The 22,811-nt window shown below is 45.4% G+C and overlaps 1 protein-coding gene across 2 annotated transcripts in view; it reads right to left on the reverse strand.

The window, feature by feature from the left end:
- The window catches only part of GRIN3A (glutamate ionotropic receptor NMDA type subunit 3A), a 133,687-nt gene that overhangs the window by 18,526 nt on the left and 92,350 nt on the right, over positions 1–22,811 (reverse strand). For both annotated transcript variants that reach the window (XM_090038897.1, XM_090038898.1), the window contains exons 4-6: positions 17,924–18,069; positions 12,744–12,859; positions 4,706–4,857 (exon numbers count right to left, since the gene is read on the reverse strand). In XM_090038897.1, the coding sequence (XP_089895023.1) occupies positions 4,706–4,857; positions 12,744–12,859; positions 17,924–18,069 (414 nt within the window). The remainder of the gene's footprint in view (positions 1–4,705; positions 4,858–12,743; positions 12,860–17,923; positions 18,070–22,811) is intronic.

Consider the following 22,811-nt stretch of genomic DNA (forward strand, 5'->3'; position numbering starts at 1 on the left):
CATCTACCCTGCCTTCTGATCGATAAGATGGAGCCAGAGAAAATACCAAATGTCCCTAAGAAAATAATGGGGAAGCTATTACATGGGCAATGCCTCCGCTTAGTTACTCTGAGGCCAGCAAGATTTATTTTTCCCAATCCAAAACTAAAATATTGAAACTTTAAAGATTTTGACCTAGAAAAGGAGATAGGAGAGTGGGTAGCAGCAACTGAAAAGGAGTCTCTGGCAGACACACAGACAAGACGCATCTACATGGTCCAAGGGTAGGGAAACCTGGGTTTAGTGTTAAAAAGAAAAAAGGCAATGAAAGGATATAGCATACATAAGAAGCAGCAGTATAGTATGTTTGTGCCTCTCACCGGTCTCTCTGATTGCTTTGTATCTTTGAAGAAGTTGTTTTTGAATCACTTAAACCAGTGCATGAGTTAGAGGCTCCTGGAGAAGAAGGGCTTATTATAGGTGGCAAACTCAGTTGTGGCTGCGGCGTTAGCAGGGGAGGTTAGCAGATAAAGGGAGGCAGCAGCAACAGGCCTAGCCCCAGTGTGGCTGCATGGCAGAATCCCATCCTTGGAGGCAGGTGAAAGCTAAGCCTGAACGCTGTGCTCAAGATGTAGGAATCTACGGGGGGTCTGAAAAGCAGCTGGCTCTGCAGCTCCAGCAACACCAGTGAGGCATATGTGCGTAACTGTTTACAGGAAAGAAACACTAGAAAGTTGTGAGCTCAACAAAACTGTGTGCTCACAAAAAGCAAATTCTTTTGACTAGGAGAGAATTTTTGAAGATATTTGTCCCTTTTATCTGTACTATTTGTGTTTTTGGCAAGCCATTAGAATACTATGAATGCTTTGATAATCCTGTAATTTCTTCATGCCTCACATGGTTGAAGTCAGAGCTGTTGGTTACCATAGGACCAGTGATTCAATTGGGTTGATATCAGTAGGAGGGAGCAGAGGTCTCTTCTACATGAGGGGGTCATAATTACACATAGAGTTTGGGCCACAACCCACAAAGGTCAGAAGACTCCAGTTGACTTCAATGGGCTTTGGATTAAGCACAATAGTACAGTGTAAATGGAGGCTGCGGGGGAGCAATTTTCCCTTTTTATCTTCACATTTTTCATCTGTGGTTATAATTGGAAGAATGCCTGAAAAATGGTGTCGTGCTTTTCCTGTTTATTCTTTCTTGATATCTTCAAATATCAGGTTGGCTTTTCCTCCATTCTGCATCAATACTTTGTTTGCTTTTCTTCCCCGCTTATTGAATACAAGCAGCATGTACAAAGCAGGGTGTTAAGGGTATTTCTTTAACAAAAAGTCTGTGCGACTTTTAATGTTACAGCCACTAGATGTCTCTGTTCTGGCATTTATATGCTTAAGCTTTTAACCTCTTGTTCTATCCATGCATGTCTTCTGGGGAAAGATTAAAGACCAGTATGACCTCTCTTAACAGCTTCCCTGAAACTCTTCTCTTTGACAAAAAAAGACATCAAATAATATTTATTTTATGTCATCCTTTAAATGAAGCCCAGAGAGCAGTGAAATTTGAGTGTCTTCTCTTCAGCTTCCCTAAGCAGCACCGTGGCACTCTTAAATATTCCAAGTTTTTAGAGACCATTTCAAAAGTCTGAGAAATGACCTCAAATATTTGCTTCTGGGGGGTGGAGGGGAAGTAGATCTGAAAGTCAGCAGGAGTCATAATCCCAGGTTTGACAAATTTGGATGATGTTTAAAATTTGGATGATGTTTAAAATTTTGGCATCCAAGCCATCTGAATTTGGTGGCTTGGATGCATCTCTCTAGATAGAAGCCAAATCTTGGAACTGAGCTGGCTGAATAAAACGTTTGTGGTAATGATGCAGTTCTTTGTGCTTCATTTACTTCCAGTCCTTGCATATTCATTTAATATGCTGCAGGTGGGCACGGTGAAGATCTTACAACTTTATTTCTCATGAAATCTCTGCTTCTGCCCATACCTGACTAAAACATTCATCCTCAAATTGCCGGGATCATGAGAGATTGGGAGTTCTTTTGGTTGGATGTAAAGAACGTCTGTGAGTGGCAGTAGGGAATACTTATAATCAACATTTTTTTCATGCATGGGAGCTAGTCTATACAACAACATTAAATAATGGGCTTGGTGAGTTCTGCTAATTGTCTGCTACACCTGAGAGTTTCTCTCAGTCCCTTTCCCTATGATGTTTTTCACTTGCTGTCTTGCTCCCTATAATCAGAGACTTAAGAATGTCTTCTGCTCAAAAGCTTGTTTAACTAACTATCCCTGCTACATAGTTGGTTCAGTAAAATATATAACCCTAAGAAGTCCTTGCCTTATGCAGCTACTGTTTCAAAAGTCAAAGCTAGCTGCCCACTAGTACTGCATTTCTAAAAGAAATCCTGGGTATCCTGCCCCCTTCCATCATATAAGCTTTCAAAATAAGTTGAGGATCTTATGGACGTTAGTTATATTCCAGCAACTCTACATCAGAAGATTAGCTAGGTCATGTGTTTTGCAAGGTATGAACTATATGTGGAAAAATGGGGAAAAAATAAGATTGAACTCCATTTGCAGAGGTACCAGTGTGTCTGAATAGACAAGTTACGGTGATGTGGACGCTAATAGGAAGCAGGCTAGGGGAAAATGGGAGACTGACAGAATTTAGGGATTCTTTGATTTAGTCAATTGATCATCCAGTTAATTAATTTTGTTGTTAAGAGAATTGTTAAAGAAATTGTGGGGAGAAACTTGAAACTCCCTATTCCTCGAGTTTACTATATTCAAGTTTTAGCCTAGGTGATGCAGAAAAAGGCCCGTGTTGTTGAGAGCCACAGAACTACAGAGTCTCTTAGCCATTTTTATGTAGCTTCCTCCCATTATGATCTCGTTCTTCAAGGAATTCCATATCTGGGTTCAGAACAAACTTTAGCCTACACTTTTGTGAGATGGTTTCCAAAGAGCTGCCGCGAAAGATACTCGCTAAATATATTTGTGACCTTTCTGCCCTACTTTAAAATGCAAAAGCTTTAACAAGCCAATTCACTGTTTTATAGGAAAGTATTGACAAGACAAGTTGGTACCTTGCATTCTACAATTTTTAAGTTATACAGCATTTGCAGAAATTAACAGCCATTGCCCACCGTTAATTCAACAGAGCAGTGTTTCAAAATGTAAAGTAATAAGAGGTCATGGGCTGTCATGAGCAGATGTGGTACATTAAAAATTGGCATCTCCCCAAGAATGTTTCTCTTTTGGATGTTAATATAGTCTCCAGAGATGCTGGATCAGAAATGGCCTTGAATAAGCATTTTTAAAAGCATGTATTTTCCTGAAATGTTCATCATTTGGTGAACATTAAAGATCACAGAAGTACAGCAAGAAGTTTATGGTGGGAAAACTAATTTTTTTCAATTAAAAAAAATATAAGTAGCTTTGCATTGACAGGAATGAAGCATGAAGTGTTAATACAATTCAGAGCTACACGCCCCCAACCTTGAGGATGTTCAGCTTAGGGTTGTTGTTTGGGCTGGTCTTTAGAAAATGCTTAAATTAGTGACAGATAATCTTTCAGCAGGTTGACTGTTTTAGCATTGGAAACATGGAGTTTAAAGGCTTCTCTGAATCTTTTGGCTTTGCAAAACTGGAGTAGAAATCCTGAAAATGAGCCTCTCTCATAGAATATTATGGTCACTCTTCCATTTCCCCAGGTAATGATGGGAGTTGGTTGAGGGGATTGAATCTGGTGAGAGGAGAGAATAGTAAACTTCTGAATGCATGCTTCACATGCCTGGGAATGTAGTTTGTAGAAGTTTACTGCATTTGCAGATAGAATGCAAAATCTCATCCTAAATGTTTAAGCTGAAAGCATTTCAGGTTCCTTTAGGATTTGACTATTTTTCCTAGATAAACTTTAACCCTGAAGAAAACCACCACTGTTCAGAAGAAAACCATCTGGTTTACGTAAGTGACCTTTTATTTTACAAATGATGGACAGTATTCTCAGTTGGTCTGAACTGGGCTAGTTCTGTTGGCTTCAGTGAAGTTATACCAGTTTATGTGAGGGCAGCCTCAAAATATGTTGGTCGTTAAATTTAGCAAAAATATCTATGCATCCAGTTTGTTCTTACAACACCAACATAAAACTTCTTTTTTTCAAAAGTTCCAGTCCATTGTAGGTATGAATAATTAATTGGTACTTTTGTTTTCCTTATAGAAAGTATTATTCTCTGAGTTACAGGCACGGTTTTATTAATAAGCCAGACTCCCACTATCTCTGTTCTTTTTCCTCCAATATCCCTTGTGCTAGTTATTGTTAGTCACCCTACAAGTACACTAAATAGCTTCAATTTAGTGATGTGCATCTGCAACTATAAAACATCTGTCAGAGAGCCAGGTTGCTGTTTTGCTAAACACTTGCTGTTACATTTAATGCTGCATTCTGCTCTAATACCTAATACTAAAACCTTGGATGTGAGCATCACCAGACAAAGTAACTGCATAACCTTATTGCTGTTATCTTTGTGCTTTGTTCTGTGTCCCACCGGGTAGTACTATCATTGCTTGTAAGGTTACTGCTCTGCTTAAAACATAAGCTCTTCCTGGTGGGGGCTTCTCTCTGTTATGTCTGTGAACATTCATGAAACTCAATAATAATCAATCAGAGCAAAAATCAGATGCAGTCAGTTCTGTGACCGCTAAATCTGCTGCTTACCTCAGTGACAGCAAAACTCCTTTTTCCGCATGGTACTACCTTGTACCACTTGTCATGTAGCACATCCATGAAGCCATGGGACTTGTACTGGCTTATCAGCTCAGATATATTTGAGGTCAGTGGAGAGTTTGGAGGAAGGCCAATCCCATATCCTAGGAGAAAATACAGTACACAGCTAGGTTTTTTTGTTTGGCTACTCAAGAGTAGTTACTGTAAACATATTCCCCTTAGGTAGTAGTATAGCACAGCTAGTGATCAGGCTTCCAAAAATCAGGTCCAACTCTTGTGTGCTGGCTCATAAACAGAATGAGGGGGTCCAAACACAAAGGAAATTTTGCAGTACATAATGGCATTTACTCTCTCACAACTATTCAAGGAAGGAAAGGCAGAAACTTCACACGCATTATACAAAATTAGAGACCCAAAAAGTTCAGTGTGATGATATTGCAACCTGCATGCATAGGTCCTCTGACTGGTTTTAGAAATACTGCCTCTTTTCATGGGCAGATCTAGTATTTTGAAAAGGAGGGTACAGATGGTGTGACACATTGTCACCTAGAACAACACACAATGTTCTGCACTTAAACATAAGATAGAAGCTTTACTAATATGCTAGGACTCTAGAGCTATCTTTTTCAAGTTAAAATCAAAGCAAAAATAAATATATATGTATTAGAATGTGCACTAATTTGCTAGATTATATATAAAGTTTAAAAAAACCCACAACAAACTAGAGAAACTTAGGCTGCCAACAGATGTTTAGGGGCCACGCTCTAACTCATGGCACTTTATACATGGTGCCATGAGTTACAGCCCCCCTGACCCAATAGAAGTTTACCTGTTGGTTCAGTGGGGCGCAAGCCTGGCTGCATGGGCCCTCAAGGAGGCTGCTGCACCACCCTTCTCACTACCCCACCCCCCTAACTCTGGCTGTCAGTGGGAGAGGGCTGGGGAGTGGAAGGAAGCAGCATGCAGGTGCTGGCTGGGCTTTGCCTGATTAGAGCTGGAGTGGGGGATGGAACAAAGCCCCCTCACCTCACTGCCTCCCCCCCCAGCTACTCTGGCTGGGGTATTGGAGGGAGCCAGGCTGGGCCTCTGAGACAAAGAAGGCTCTATTCCACTCTGGCCAGAGCTGGGGGGGAAGAGGGGGGCAAAGATGAACTGGCTGCTGCTGTTGCCATTGTCAAGAGGCCCAGGTGGAGGGAGGGAGCCCTGTCTCATCTCATGGGCCTGCCCCTGGCTTCCCCCCAATATCTAGGAGGGGGGAGTAGGGGGGAGCTGCAAGGCAAGGGGGCTCCATTTCACTCAGATCCCCCCCACCCCTCAGCTCTGGCAATGGCAAAGCTGAGCCAGCAGCTGCTGCAGCTGCTCTTAAGGAGCTTGGATGGGGGTTGGGGGAAAGGAGCCCCCATCACCTCACAGCCCCCGCAAATGTGTGTTCCCTAAGTCTTTCTGTTCTGTAGCGCCTTCACCTAATAACTGCTTTGACAAGGGTTAATTTTTCACACAATTGGCCACTTTAAAAGTGCACATGTGTTATGTCATGACTGTAGAGCACTTTTAGGGGCCTGATCATACAAAAAAAAATGTAAGTTCTGTAAGCATCCATAGTCTGGAGATAGCATTTCATTAATCCTGTAGTCATTATAGTTAAATGTACATCTTTCATTCAGATTTATAAAACAAAATATAGCCTTCCTGATTGTCTTGCCAGTGCCTCTAATACTTCGTTGTCAGCCATTTCTACACGTGAGTTAATATTACCATACCCGAGTTAAGGTTTTTAGCTAGAGTTAAAAACAGTCTGAAAGTCTGTGCAATAGAAAAGAGGCATTACCAGGAATGGCTAACAAAAAGCAAAATTGACAAAGAAAGGATAATTTGAATACTGAAACATCAAGACCAGTAAAAAGAAGAGAGGATCATTAACATCTGTGAAGCAAAACGAGATTAGCAGGAATCAAGCAGATTACAATGAACCATGAATTCTACTAATCCCTCAGTATTGCCTGAATAGAAATGCCACTGCCACTGCCAGGCAGATGGGGGTTTTTTATATTTGGGCAGAACAAGAATAAAAGAGGAGGGGAGAAGAATGCAACTGCACCACAGCACCTCCCCTGGGTCCACCTCTGCCTGTTTTATGTATTCACTGCAGACCTGATTCTCACTAGGCCCTTTTACACCACTCAGGCAGTACAGAAGGACCTTGAATGGTGAGCTAATGGTGCCTACTTTCAGGTCTCTTTATAGTGTATCACAATGGAAGTTGGCATTAGTAAAAATGGGAACATAGCCCTATATATGTCTTGATTGGAAAGCATATATATCTTACAGGTGCAGATACTATAGTATATCAGTACTTGGTAAGCATGCTTTCCATTAACACTGGCTGCATCTACATGAGGCGCTGACTGCACAGTCATTATTGCGCAGTCATTTAGTACTTATGTAAGTACTGAAAGTACTAAATGACTGCGCAGTAACCAGAGTTACTGTGCAATATCGCTGCCAAATGTCTTTTTTGTGATGCTGACTGTGCAGTAGCCCAAGACTATTGCACAGTAGCATTGCATCACGCTTTCTGCCATGGGACGCTACTGCACATAGACGTGGACACTGAGACTCTTTCACAGTCCTCTGGCAGCATACAGGAACTTTAAAAGGACATAAATATAGATTACATCCATTTCGTTATCTCTTTTTCTTGCTCTTTCAGAGTGCTGTAAAAGGGCCTTGGCATAAATGAAAATCAGGTTCTATGAGTACTGACTGCCACAATTAGAAAGCCAAAACCAAAACCTCATTTTTAGGGGCAATGGGGAGGCTTAAGAAGCAAATTTTCACCCTTAAAACATGTAGTTGCGCATATTAAATGTGTCATTATATAAACAACTAATTCACCAGTAGAAAGTTTGCTAGTTACTTTGTATCTATCATTTTGGCACATTTGGTTTTAGTTTGTCCACACCTGAAATAGGAGCCTGCTTTGACAAGGATTATACCAAACTAGTTCAGGGGCAAAGATGGAGGATGTGAACTGAAAACTGGGAGGCAGACTGCGGCACCAGTGTCCTGCTACTTAGCAAAGGCAGGCAACCCTGTGGCTTACACAGCTATGAGGTTAATAGTGTCTTTGCCTTTTTGTGTATTACAACTCAAATTTCTAACAACTGCCTGTAGGCAGAAGACAGAGCATTGACTTGGACTTGAGCTTGAGTTTTATCCTTGGCTTTCCTGTTGGTTTGTTGGGTGACCTTGGGCCGTTCAGTTCATCACTTTGTGGCTCAGTTTCCCCATTTTTAAAATGGGAATGTTGTCTCTATAAAGTTCTATTGCTGTAAGAGCTTATACATGATTGAGCTGATATTACTTTGTTCTCAAAGTTGCTGCAGCTTCTATAGCAGAGCTCTATGAGAAAAAAAGACTGTCTTATTTTTCAATAATTTTTGTGGGGGAGAGAAGAATAGTGTATTACTCTTTAATCCAAAATAAAAATTATTCAGACTGGAAATACATGTATGGGAAAACAGGAAGTCCAGCACAAAGTAACATGTGTAATTAGAGGTGATGTGTAGGGGGTGCACTCAGGTGCATGCACACCCCCTGAGTGTCACAGTGTATCCCCTGCAAAAAGGTGCTGCGACTCTGAGGGTGGTGCCTGCAAGTGGTTGCCACTTGCCACCCCACCACTGACATGGCCGGCGGTGCCTGTGGGTGGTCCACAATCCCCACTGGCCAACATTGCTGGTGGCAGCTGTAGATGGTTGCAATGGCAGCGCGGTGGCAGTAAGCGGGGGAGCTCCCGCAGATGCCTCTGGTACTGTCAGCAGCTGTGGGTGGTTGCCGACCCTTGGTTGGTGCTCGCCACCCCGCTCCCCCACTGCCTACAGTACTGGAGGCATCTGTGAGAGCTCCCCTGCTTACTGCCACCATGCTCCCGTTGCCACTGTGCCTCCCTCAGCCACTGGGGACACACACTGTTCATGTGTAATCTATGTCATTTTTTTCCTGTGAATTATTTATTCACCAAAAGTATAATATTTGGATAGCTGAAACTTAACAAATTGAGGTTAAACTTGATGAAAAGTTTCAGTCCAAAAGAAAATGTTTTAAAAAAAAATAAAATTGTTTCAATGTTTCTGAAATGTGTTGTGTTTGGGCATTTGTAATCAAAGCAAAAGAACAAAGGACTTGCTGTACAATGCAAGTGGAGGAGGTGGTAGATCTGTTTTTAACTAATAGCTCAGTAGTTAGTGCACTCGCTTAGAATGTGGAAGACCTAGATTCACATCTTCTGACTCAAGAAAATTGAATACACATCTCCTATGTCCAAGGAAGATGCCCTAACTCTCTCTCTCTCTGGCTCAGTGTTTACTTATGTATGTAAGTGAAATAGCTTCAGTGGAGAATAAAACTCAACTCCAGAATAGTAGGCAGTCTGGTTGTTGGGGCACCTTTTTTTTCAAGTTGGCAAAGGTGTGGATTCAAGCCCACTCAGGCAAGAGAAGTAGCTAAACCCACTCTCACCATCTGGCTGAGTATCAGAATTACAGGGAAAAGTGTGGTTTGTGAATTTATCTCTGTATTTATTTATTTTGTCCAAAGAAAAAACATTTTGTTTGACTTGAAACTTTTTTTCTCAGTCTGCTTGGTTTTATTAAGAAAAGTTGAAAGAAAAGACTGGGACAGGTTGCAGCCATGTTGATCTGCAGGCAAAAGTAATCAGAACTCTTGGGGAGGTGATATTGTTTATTAGACCAACTGGATAGGTGCAAAGAAGGCTTTACTGTCAAGCTTTCGGGTACATACATCCTTCCTCAAGCATAGGAGAGTGCAAAGATTGTAAAATATCTCCCAGGTGGAAATGAAAATTCATATTCATACAGAAAAGACTATTTCAGGTTTAAAAATCACTAATTCATTCTATTCCAGAACCGGATTTCCCAGTATATTGGAATTTTTTTTTATCGTCATTTTTTCAGTTTGATCACAGGAAAAAATCAGCTATGTACACAGGCTTAACTATACTTATTTGGTTAAGTTTGATGCTACAGGAAAGTTTCCTAAAAGTTTTCTTTTTAACTTTAGAGGCTTTGAGGTTCGGCAAGCATGCAGATATATCAGTGGAACTAATCATTCTCAAATAGCAGCTCAATTCTGTTTAAATTTATGGGTTGATGGGCAAATCATTATAACACATTCTGTCTGTGTGTGTTGCAGGGGAGTTGGGAAGAGGGAAAATGGATTGCTTTCCACTGAAGTAGTGTAGTATGAAATGGGAACAACCAGCAGAAAGTGCAATAAGAAATTTTCAGCTGTAGCTTAAAGTTGCTGCCTTTTCTGCCCTTAGATGGAATAATTAATGTGGAACACCTGACTCTGAGTTTTGCCAGTTCTGGTAAAGGTCACTTTGCCTTAAAATATGGTGACAAGTTTGATTGTTTTTGGAAGGAAGTGGGCGAGAAGGTGGGGGAGAGGAAAGAGGGAAATCATTTTGTTTGACCATCCATCAAAAAAGTGAATCCCAACGTCTAATATGGCTGCTAACATGTTCTTGAATGGTGAAGTCTATTGCTTACATCTTTCTGGCTGCCTTTGAAGCTTTGTGTCACTATTAATATACTGGGAAATACAGTTGTGGAATAGAATGAATTAGTGATTTTTAAATCAGGCTTTGGCTTTCATTGAAACTTTGCTTGAACCGAAATGATGGGAACCTATTTTGATATGTGAGTGGAGTGAACTTGCGAAGCAGGGAGCACAGAGTAGGATCACTTGGGTTACCAATAGCTAGCTTGAGTAGAGACTGTTTCAGGAGCTAAGTTAGTTACACCCCTGGGAAAGACGCACAGAAAAACTCAAAATTATGTGCAGGAAAACTCGCAATTAATATTTTTTTAATTTTTTTTTACAGATTAAACTAAACATAACGTTATTTGAACCTTCTTTAGAAATATATGCAGATACTTTGTATGGTTGGAGGGTGGGTGTAGGGTATGTGTGTGCATGAAGGGATTTGTGAAGGTGTCGGGGGGATGTGGGTTTGTGGATGGGTGTGGAATATGTGGGGAGGTTGTGAAGGGGTGTGGGATTTGTCGGGGGGTGTGGGGTTTGTGAAGGGGTGTGGATGTGTATGGGAGGTTATGGGGGGGATTTCTGAAGGTGTAGGGGCATGGGTTTGGGGTTTGTGGACAGGTGTGGGGGTGTGGGTTTTGTGAGGGCATTGTGAAGGGGGGGGGGCTGTAGGTAGGTATGGGCCTGCCATCACACATCCATCCCCTACATGGTGTATTGCCCCTGCCACTGGTGGTTCAGCAGTAGCAGGCAGCGGGCCCTTGGGAAGCTCATGGCAGTGGCAGGCAAAGCCCTCAGTGTCACACCTCTGGTGGAGTCGCAGGGCCTGAATGTGCTGGCACAGAGCCAGCCTAGCCCTTTAAGGCTGACTCTGTGCCTCCATGTGGGACTTCCAGCACTCCAGTACGAAGCTGCATGTGAAGGCAGTCGGGAGCCTGCCCAGCCTAATGGCTTATGACTCTATGCCTCCATCTGCGGCTTCCTGCCCAGTTCAATGATGCATGGCTCCAGGTCTACACACCAGCCTTCCATGTGGGGCTTCCAGCGCTCCAGTAGGAAGCTGCACATGGAGGCATGAAGTCGTGTGCCATTGGGCTGGGTGGGCTCTGTGCCTCCACAGGTGGCTTCCTGCTGGAATGCTGGAAGCTGTATGTGGAGACATGGAGCAAGCCAGCCTGGCCCCATGGCATGTGGCACACACCCACCCACATATACTGTCATGCCCACCCCTCCTCCTGCAGGCTAGAGCTCCCCTCCCCACTTACCCAGGTGTCCAGTCGCATAGCTCTGTGCCTCCACGTCGTGGAGGGGGAGGCACAGAGCCCGCTATGGTTAAATTATGCAAAACTATGTGTGGTCATGCCTGTTATGTGCAAAATTGCATGGGCACATAATTGCATAATTCCCCAGGAAGTAATTAGTTCATCCTGAACCATGAAGCAAAACTGCTCTCCTCACTTAGGCTGACAGTGGTGTATTTTCCAGGTATAAGGCTAAGTCTTATTCCCTGAGCCAAGAGTAAGTACTTTAGACCTCATGCAGTGTGACCCACAGGGGTTGGAAAAGTAATCCTTCTCCCAAGCAGAGATGACAGACTTAAGGCAATGGTAGCCCACAGATGTTGGGAGAGTCATGGGGAACTGGCCAACGGATGTACATAGTTATGGACTGCTAGCCTCAACCATTTCTTATGCTATCCCTTCTCACTTCCAACAGTGCAGAAATAGTCCGGGGGGGGAGGGGGAACACAGTTAACTGGGGCACAAGGGTCGCCAGTGTCTTGTCTGATCTCCTGAGATCCTGCTTCCCCATCAACTCTGTGTGGACAGATTCTGATACCTTGAAGACTATCTATTCCTATACGGAAAAGGCAGAATTTTCCCCACTGTCACAGATAAATCCCTGGTAGGATTCTGCTCATATGAGCAAATACCATGATACTCAATGTTTGTAGTCCAAACCACTCCGAGAAGAGTAAGTATTATATTTGATTAAATTATTATACATCATGTCAAAACTATTTGTTTTGCATGGGCAACTCCCCTAAGACACAAAGTGCCTCTTACAGGAGGCTGTATTCTGTTACTGTATTGACTAACCAGAGATTAAATATTTAGATGCTAAAGCTCTTTGGAGTATATACTGTCTTTTTGCTCTGTTCTTGTACAGTGCCAAGCACTGTGGGATCCTGGCTCATGACCAGGGTTTATAGACAGCAGTGCAATAACACCACTGCCACCACTGTGTCCCCATAGCAATGTACAATGCCAGCAATTTGAAAGCTGACATAAAAACAGTGCAAAAACAAATAGGATGGATCTGAGTTCCTCTGAAGCGAGTGGGAGTTTTGTTGTTGATTTCAAGATTTCATCCACAATCTATTCTTCTGATTCATTATTTGCAATGCTGGCAAGTAGATCCTATTGGAAAGAGAAAGTTATTATACAAAACCAATTACTACCTTCGATGGCAAATGGTTTCCCCACAGTCAAAAGTTTGCAGTCAGCATCTATTGACACTTCATAATCTAGGAGTGCTTTATCCATGATGAAGGCATCGAGTTTCTCTGGATCATTTCTGTGTTCAAGATCAAAGCAAGAAACACAAAATTATTTAATACCATTGTAACAGGGGGTCTACCAGGGCCCATCTCTGCGAGGCCCACCCATCTGTTCTTGGGCTAACCGCCTGCCTTCTCTCCTGCCATGTCTTAGTCTTAATTGATTAATTAATAGAGGTAATTAGGTGGGAGGCTACCCATTTTCTGCCCTGCTGCTAGGGGGCACTATGTGCAGCTCCATTCCTCCCCTACACTGCAGCCCAAGCCTCACTGATGACATCATGATGTTCTCATACATGCCAGTCCCCCACAATGGGCCCCAGAATCCTACTGTAGGACCCTACCTGGGTTCCTCCCTTCAGGCGGACTCTGCCACCATCATACCACACCATATATCACCCTGCCATTGGTTCCCCTTCGGGTATGGTCCCTTCACTGGGACCTTCAGCTCACACTAGCCCTGGCCCACCTCCAGGCCAGTCGGGACCCCAGTCCCCTGGCTCTTGGGCATCCCTGTCGGTGGGCCTCCTTGCCCTTCTGACCCTCCTGGTCCTGGCCCCTGCCTGGGCCAGTCGGGGAAGCTCTGGGAGGCCCTGATGTATGACCCATACTTTTATCCCGGGGTCCCCCTCTCTGGGTCCTCCTTCACGGACGTGGGGAGCTGGGGTACCTCACACCATAACTGATGCCTCAGGGTCTCACAGGAGACTCACTCCCCCCCTGGGCAGCAGGTTGTGGTACTATGACTGGTGTCATCTTTGACCCACACTCTGCCTCCCAATGGTGGAGGACTTACTGGGGTCAGGGCTCAGCTCTCACTCTCTCTGGCTGAGACACCTCTCCCTTTACAGGGCTCCACATCACCCTCTATGTGGGGGTTCTGATCACTGCCCCCTCTCACTGTGGTTCCACAGCACTGGCCCCTTCTCAACTGGGGCTCCTCAGCAGGGCCCCCTCTCAACTGGGGCTCAGATGTCATATTTGGCCCAAACTCTGCCTCCCAGGATTGGAGGTCTTACTGGGATCGGGACTCAGCTCTCTCACCCTCTGGCTAAGCACCCCCCCACACACACACTGGGGGCTCCCCAGCATTGGCCACCCCCCACACACTGGGGGCTCCCCAGTGCTCATAACGCCTCTTTTACTCAGGGTCTCGGGGCTTCCCTCCACAGGTGGGCTCAGGTGGCCACAGCCATGCCTGGCCCCAACTCTCCTCCTCAGGGTCTGAAACCCCCACAAGTACCTCCAGTGTACTGCGACCCACCCTAAGGTGAGGGCTAGGGGTTAAAGCGCGCCAACCCGCCTTTCACCGGGGTGATCACTGGCCTGGCATTTCCTGGGGGCTCCTGCACCACTGGGAGCCTCACCAGGCCATCCACTCCTGGCAGGGTGTAGTTTCTGGTTGTACCCAGGACCAGGAGCCTCCTACCATCCCCTATAGCTCCTCCCTTATCTCCAGATGAAACTCAGTAGCCCTCAGGCCAGGCAATATTGTTGCCTCTCCTCCAGCAGAGGAACTGCCTTGTTTATATGGGCAGCCCTGAACCTAAAATGGCTGCCCTCATTAGGCACCTGGAGGCTGCCAGCTCCAGGGCCTTAAAGTGGCAGGCACACATAGTGCCCTGCCACAACCATGAACTGCTCCTCACTTGTGCTCCTTGGTACAATAGTTATCTGACTTCATTCTTAGGAAGTGTTTGATGTGAACACAATACAAACCCAAATGCAAACCTAATTTATAAGAAGTGTAAAAGACAGGACTCAGAGGCTATTGGTGTAAACAGATAATTGATTTAAATATCAAGGGCAAAAGGGTTCATTTTCCTGGCAGCATTTTGGGGTGGAGATGGCAGAATAAAATTATATGTGCATGTAGAGATGCAGTTCTAGCTGGCTTGCTGTCTGCTTTCAGACCAGAGGAAGGAGAATGCAATAGACTAAGAATCAAATCCAGCTGCTCTTATAGTGTCAAAGCACAGGGGCAGAGGAGATCAAAATCTCTAACGTGCTGGCCTAAGTATTATTTTCCTGTGCTTTTCCTAGAGTCAGTCTGCACTATGGTTAAAATGAAGGCTGGGCAAATTCTACAAAAGCTTTTACATGAATGCAGGTTTCAGTTCTTAAACGAATAGCCGTTATTCAGACTTGCTTTGCTTTTTGCATTCACTCCCCATGAACACTTGGGTCATTGAAGGTTACGAGTGTAAACATACAAGGCCCTCTCTACACAAACCCCACACACACATCCCCACCCCCGACACACACCCATAGCCAGATGTGTATGGCAGGAGGCACAATTGTGGGATTGCACATTAGATTGCATTGCATCTTATTGCTGGTGAAAGGGAACCCAATCATAGATTCCCCCTTCACCAGCAAGAAGCAGGCTCCTGTGGCTGGGAGCCCCCTTAGTTTCACATACCCCCAAGTCATACAGGATTCATGCACCCCTGAGCCCTGGGGAACACAGCCACTGTGATTCCCAGTGTCTGGGGGTTTTGCACAGGGCATGATGGTGCTCTTCTGCAGCTGGGAGCCCTGTCAGCTGATAGGGCTCCCGGCTGCAGGGGAGACCCTGCTATATGCGCAAACTGAAACTCAATAGCAACCAGCTATAAAGTTAGTACACCTTTTTTAAGTCTAACTTTATAGCTGGTATTATGAGAAGCTACCTGTGTAAAGTAGTTTCATAATTTCTAGTGTCGGAAGGGACCTGAGTAGATCATCTAGTCCGACCCCCTGCCATGGCAGGAAAGAGTACTGGGGTCAAATGACCCCAGCAAGATGTTCATCTAACCTCCTCTTAAACACCCCCAGGGTAGGAGCCTGCACCACTTCTCTTGGAAGTTGGTTCCAGACCCTAGCCGCCCTGACCGTGAAGTAGCGCCTCCTGATATCCAGCCTAAACCTACCCTCTGCCAGCTTGTGACCGTTATTCCTGGTCACTCCTGGCGGTGCTTGGGGGAACAGTGACTCCCCCAATGCCTGCTGATCCCCGCTGACTGGTTTATAACAGGCCACAAGATCCGCCCTCAGCCTTCTCTTTTGGAGGCTGAACAGGTTCAGGTCCCGTAGCCTCTCCTCATAGGGCCTGCCCTGCTGCCCCGTGATCATGCGAGTGACCCTATTCTGGACCCTCTCCATGCTGTCGACATCCCTCTTGAAGTGCGGCGCCCAGAACTGGATGCAGTACTCCAACTGCGGCCTGACCAGCGCCGCATAGAGGGGGAGGATCACCTCCTTGGACCTGCTCGAGATGCATCTGTGGATGCATGACAAGGTGCGGTTGGCCTTCCTGACTGTATCCCCACACTGCCGGCCCATGTTCATCTTGGAGTCAATGATGACTCCAAGATCCTTTTCTGCCTCTGTCCTGACAAGAAGGGAGTTCCCCAACCTGTACGTATGGTGCCGGTTGTTCCTCCCCAGGTGCATCACCTTGCACTTGTCGGTGTTGAAACCCATCCTATTCTCATCCGCCCACCCTTGTAACCTGTCTAGGTCTGACTGTAGTCTGTTGCTTCCTTCTAGCATGCCCACGTCCCCCCACATCTTAGTGTCATCAGCAAATTTGAACAGGGTGCTTTTTACCCCTTCATCCAAATCGCTGATGAAGATGTTGAACAGTGCGGGCCTGAGGACCGAGCCCTGCAGAACCCCACTGCCCACTTGGTCTTACTTGGTCTTAAAGTAATTGTGCAATTAATCAGGTAATTGCACAATACCTGTAACATGCAAAGGGGGCCGGTGAAAAGCAAATTTGAATGAAGACAGCATGTTAGAGTTTGTATTATGTATTCTATCAAGGTGTAGGACAAAAATCTTAAATGGCTACATCCCCAGTCAGTGTACTTTGGCATAGCTTCACTGACTTCAGTGGCTCTAAGCTGATAGACAGCATTAAAAGATCTGGCATGTGTCTAGGGATTAATTATCAGTACAAATTGGGGAACAATATACAATTATAATAAATCATATCAACTGCAAATCAGCACGTTATTCATTACATAAACACTACAGGATCAAAACTGTAGGTAATGACTTCAGGGCCGTGATTATAGCCTCTCGTCATGTAATGCATATAATCAATGGTGGAATGCTGTATTTTGAGGAGAATGTGCCTTTGAAACCCTGCTAGCAGTCAAGGATCAAAACTATTCCTTGAAGCACAAGGACTATTAATATTCTTTTACTCTTTTTAAGCCAGGCTAGGATCATTGCTATTCCGATTCAATTTGAGTTCCAATCTTTTCCAAATGAGTCTGTTTTGGATCAAGCCACCTACTGTGACTGTGCAGTGGGGATTGAGCTCTCTGTGGTTTGGTTTTTATCTGCATCTGGACCCCAAAACAGTGCCTATTGCCTAATGATATAGAAATGACTTTCTTGCATATGTACCACTTCTGGCTGCTTTACCGTTCCATTGAGGAAAAGCACAGACCATCTGAAGATGTTTCCTCAGCCTGACTAAAGGTCTTCGTGCCCAAAAGCTTGCTAAGGAGAATTTTTCCAACTATTTGAGTTCATATAATAAAAGATACTGGATTTACCCAAAGGACCTTGTGTGCCCATTGCCTAATGAATATGTTCCAAGCACAGAAATGTGCCACAATTTATTTTACTGCCAGTGAGCAGCAGAAGGGATGGCTTGGCATAATCACCATGCAAAGTGTCACTTTGCTTGGGGACACTTCAGGACCTCTTATGTTATCCATACTGTGGTTATTCTACTGGTATTGCTGCTTCCAAGGGATGCAGAATAGGGTTGTTTTTTCCCATCTGTCAGGCTGTCCCTCCATGCCAACACGATGCTGCTGATGACTTTGAAAGTATGAAACCAGACACAATGCTAAAATCCAAAATGTATGCTTTAGAGAATGTATAAAAAACCGGATGAATCCAGAAAACATGCAGAAGACAGTTAAAATAACTAAGGCCTGCTTTAAAGTCCATTCGACTCATTGGATGACTACCATAGATTTCAATGGGTTTGGGATCTGGGCTGCACTTCGGTGCTGTACTTTATTGTTTTTTTGGCAGGCTGATCTGTCATCACATGAATACCGCATGCAGAGACTCACTTTAGGTTCGATACTCCATCTGGGGTCGCAGGTACATTGTACCGTCTCATGTACTCGTGCATCTCTGGGAAGCTTTGCCTGACATAATCTTCTGCGCTGCTTTCTCGTACTGTTCCAAAGCGAAATCCCTGGGATGGATGGTGAAGCTAAGAGGAATGAAAAGAGAGACCAGCAGAGTAATTTGTCTTATTCAGCCCCTGAATTCTCAGTTTCATGTCTAGTTTTCTGTATTCTAAAGAAAACATAAGGGAATTGTAATAAACCTTAAAGATTTTGCAGACACATTCTTATGTTTTATGTGGTGTCATATTCCCTGTCAAATTCCTGTGAAAAATTGCTACACACCCTATTCAAGACCAGATACTGCCTGATTTAATCCATTACCATGCTCTTGTGACTTGTTTCAGAGATTTGAAGTTCCTCCTGGAGTCAGCAACCCCCACAAAATCCAGGTTTGGTTCAGTTCTCTTATCTTAAGCTCAGCTCAAGTTTGAGGAAAAGGTAATGAATTCCTCCAGCTCATACAATTCAGCTTCACATCTCCTTGCTTAAACCCTCTTTATACAGTCCCTTCCCTCCCCCATCCAACCTAGAACCCAAAATTCTGAGTGTTCCAGGTGAATACTACCGTCTGCGTTAGAAAATAAATGTACCCTTCTGCAGAAGGTTAGCTTTGCTGCTGATTTCTGGCAAGGGTACCTTGCCAAAATACCCTGGAGCCAGGATTCTCGTGATGATTCTGTGAGAGATGCAGCTGGTGGTTTTAGTTCAGATCCTAGAAGACTTATTGTAAACCAGTATAGCAATGGGTGCCCTGTTTTTGGTGTCACCAGAGAGATTAAGGACTATGCGTCTGTGGGAATTGTGCTGTACTCCTGAGAAAACACTAGGAGACAAGACAAATGGGATTGCTCTATGTATTCTGAACATAACTAAGGCTTTGGTCTCCTGGTGGTCCCTTTCAGAAATGCTACAAAACCCCTGCAGCTTTTTTAGTTACATGTATGTTTGTTTCTATTGCAACTAGATTAATTTCAGCATGATGAAGTTGTCAGGCTCTTGACTGGTTAAGAGGTTCAGGGAGCTGACCTGGGTAAGTTTCTGGTGTACACCATTTGCTCATTGTAGGAAAATGGAAAAGGATCCACTTGGTAACATACTGAGTGTTCAGGTTGCCCCCAGTGATCACTGAAGTCAGAAAGAGATGAGAGTCCTCATCACCTTGCAGCAGAGCACAGCCCTTTAAAGGACTGAGTCTTTAAGGCAAAGGAAGTATACTAATGTTAAGGCTCAGAGAATTCTAATATTATAAAAGCCTAAGTCTGTCTGTCTCCCCCAGCTCCCCTGCCCTGCTCCCTGCAAGAGGCAGAACAGCGGCAGCATGGGGTAGTAGGTGGCAGCACTCCATCCCAGCCCCCTCCTCCCCTGACCCCCGTCATTCCTCATGGGCAATTGGCTAGTAGTTTTCTATACATTTCCCCAGCAAGCTCAGGAACAGAGCCATGTTAGTTTGAAGTTGGGTAGAAAACAGGCAGTATGGCACCCTATAGACTAACGCTATATAGATGTCTTGCTTTCCTCTTTTCCTCTCTCTGATTTGTTTCATTTACTGACAAATGTTTCATGCTTGTCCCAGAGGAGGGAGCACGTACTTTTGCAGTTTCACATTTAGTTTTTAACTTCAATATAATAAAGGTTTAAAGATTTAAAAAAAAGTCTCTGTCCCTCCCATATATATATGTACACACATTCACATATATATGAATGTGTGCACATGTGTGTGTTAATAGAATATAGATGTGTATGTCTAATGTAGATTGAATGCCCCCCCAACATTACTAAACACGATGTGCTGCTTCCCTGGAAACAAGCAAGCCTCAGTTCAGTTTGATGGATCAATCTCTGACACGTTTGAGGTGAAGAGTAGAGTGAAGCAGGGTTATGTTCTGGCCCCCACACCCTTTGGGATCTTCTTTTCTATGCTGCGGCACTATGCTTTTGGTGGCTTGGAGGAAGGTATAACTGTTCACACAAGATCAGATGGCAAACTCTACAATTTATCATATCTAAAGGCCAAGATACAAGTGAGGCACATGCTTATTAGGAAGCTCCTTTTTGCTGACCATGCTTCATTCACCACCTATGAAGAAGGCCAACTACAGATACGTATGAATCACATCTTTCATGCTTGCAGGATGTTTGCCTTGACTATCAGCATCAAGAAGACTGTGGTCCTAAGATAGGGTGTTTGCCAGTCACCATTTATCAGCCTTGATAACAAACCTCTCAAGGCAGTGAACGAGTTCTGCTACCTTGGATGAAGAGCTAAATATGCACATTGGAAAGGCAACTACTATTTTCAGTAAGCTCCCCAAATGTGTCTGGAAAAATACAAAACTCACAATCAAAAGTAAGTTGCTTGTGTACAAAGCCTGTGTCCTCAGTGACTTTATATACAGCAGTGAGACATGGTCATACTTTTCATAGGTTTAACAGACATTAGGGCTGGAAGGGATCTTGTGAGATCATCAGGTCCAGTCCCCTACCCAAGGGGCAGGAAGTCAGCTGGGATCAGGACCATCCCTAAGGGAGGTTGAATCGGGGCAATGGTACAGGCCCCACTGTGGCTGCCATTCACCACCACTGCCGAGCAACACTGGCTCTGCCGTTGCTGAATGCTACCATCCCCTGCCCTATCCCCACTGCTCTGCTGGCTCTGGCCGCTCGCCCCCCTCCCCACCTCCCCAGGCTTTGGCCGATTTGCCCCAGGCCCTGCACACCCCTAGGGATGGCTCTGGCTGGGGTTGAATGATCCGAGCAAGATAGGCATCCAAATGTTTCTTGAAAGTGTCCAGAGTAGGTGCTTGCACCACCTCTGTGGGGAGTCTATTCCAGGTCCTGGGGACTTGAACAGTAAAGAAGTATTTCCTTACGTCCCGCCTAAAATGGTCTTCCAGGAATTTGTGACTGTTGGGCCTTGTTATCCCTTGGGGTGCCCTGGTGAAAAGATGTTCTCCCATTCCTGATGCATACTCCTTATAGGCTGCCACCAAGTCACCCCTGAGCCTATACTTTTCCAGGCTGAAGTGTCCCATGACTCTTAGCTTTTCCTCATAAGGCTTACTCCCTTGTCCTGTAATCATGCGCGTGGCTCTCCTCTGGACCCTCTCAAGCTTCTCCACATCCTTTCTGAATTGCACAGTCCAGAATTGGATGCAGTACTCCAGCTGTGGCCTTGCTAAGGCCGAGTAAAGTGGGAGGATGACTTCCTGGGTCTTGCTTGAGATGCATTGGTAGATGCAAGCCACAGTTTTGTTTACTTTGCCATCCGCGGCATCATATTGGTAGCTCATGTTCAGCTTGTAATCAGTCATGACCCCCAAGTCTCTTTCAGTCATGGTGCTAGCAAGTGTAGCACTGCTGAGCCTATAAGTGTGATGTGGGTTTTTTCTCCCAAAGTGAGACAGGCGGTCTTCTCTTCCATCCTGCCAGTGAGCGGTCGAGGCAGACGCCACGAGATGTGCATAGCGGAGACCAACTGGAGGCTACAGGAATGGTGCTTCGAGGCGGGCTTTGGCTTCCTCAGCCATGACCGGCACATCGTGATGAGAGACATGCTGGGATGGGATGGGCTCCACCTTTCCCCTAAAGGTAAGCGTGTGTTCTCTTCCAGGTTGGTGAACCTCCTTCGGCGGGCTTTAAACTAGGCTCGTCAGGGGAGGGGGAAGATGAGGGCGGAGGAGACAATGAACTACCAGGCCCAGCAACAGCCAGCGAGCCCAGACCAATGGTCAAAAGGGAGAAACAGGTAAGTGATGGGGGACGGGGCATTGCTGAGACTAGGGGGTCAGTGGGCACAACCGTTGGAGGCCTCAAATGCCTCTACACGAATGCTCGAAGTATGGGGAAGAAGCAGGAGGAACTTGCCCTCCTCCTAGCTGTCACCAGCCCTGACATAGTAGGGATCACAGAAACGTGGTGGGACTCATCGCATGACTGGGCGGTGAGTGTCAAGGGCTATAGGCTATACAGGAGGGACAGGATAGGAAGGAAAGGTGGAGGAGTAGCACTCTACATCAAGGAGGAATATACTTCCTCGTTAATCAGCAAGGGGGTAGAGGGGGGGCACTCTGAGGTGCTCTGGGTTAGAGTAAAAGGCAGTCCAGGGGAGAGAGACTTAACGGTGGGAGTCTACTATAGACCTCCCAACCAGGGAGAAGAGCTCGACCAGGAATTCTTAGGTCAGCTCACAGAGGCAGTGAGGGCTAAGGATGTGGTCATCATGGGGGACCTGAACTTCCCAGACATCTGCTGGGAGGAGCAGTCAGCCAAGTCTGATCGCTCACGTCGGTTCCTAGCCAGAGTGCAGGACCTCCATCTAACCCAGGAGGTGCACAGTCCCACCAGGGGAGACGCCTTGTTGGACCTGGTGCTGGCCACGGGTGATGACCTGGTGAGGGGGCTGCGGGTGATGGGCCACCTGGGAGACAGTGATCATCGCTTGCTGGAATTCACCATCCAGCGTAAGGTGGCAAAGGGCTGCAGCAAGGCAACAGCCCTAGACTTTAGGAGGGCTGACTTCAACAAGCTAAGGAGGATCGTTGGGGAAGCGCTGAGGACCCAGAGGGGAAGGGAATCAGATGTCGAAGGTGAGTGGTTGCTCCTTAAGGAGACGATCCTCCATGCCCAAAGGGAGGTAATCCCAACAAGGGTCAAAGGGAGCAGGAGGGCACATAAACCCCCATGGCTCACTAAGAGCATCCGGGAATGTCTCCTTGCTAAAAGGGAGGCATACACCCAATGGAGAGATGGGGTCATCACCAAGAAGGACTATGTTACAGTTGCCCGAGGATGTAGTGGGGCAGTCAGGAGGGCCAAGGCAGAGATG

This window comes from Crocodylus siamensis, chromosome 3 (genome assembly GCF_052110815.1).
Source record: "Crocodylus siamensis isolate JL-2025a chromosome 3, ASM5211081v1, whole genome shotgun sequence".
Classification (NCBI taxonomy): domain Eukaryota; kingdom Metazoa; phylum Chordata; order Crocodylia; family Crocodylidae; genus Crocodylus; species Crocodylus siamensis.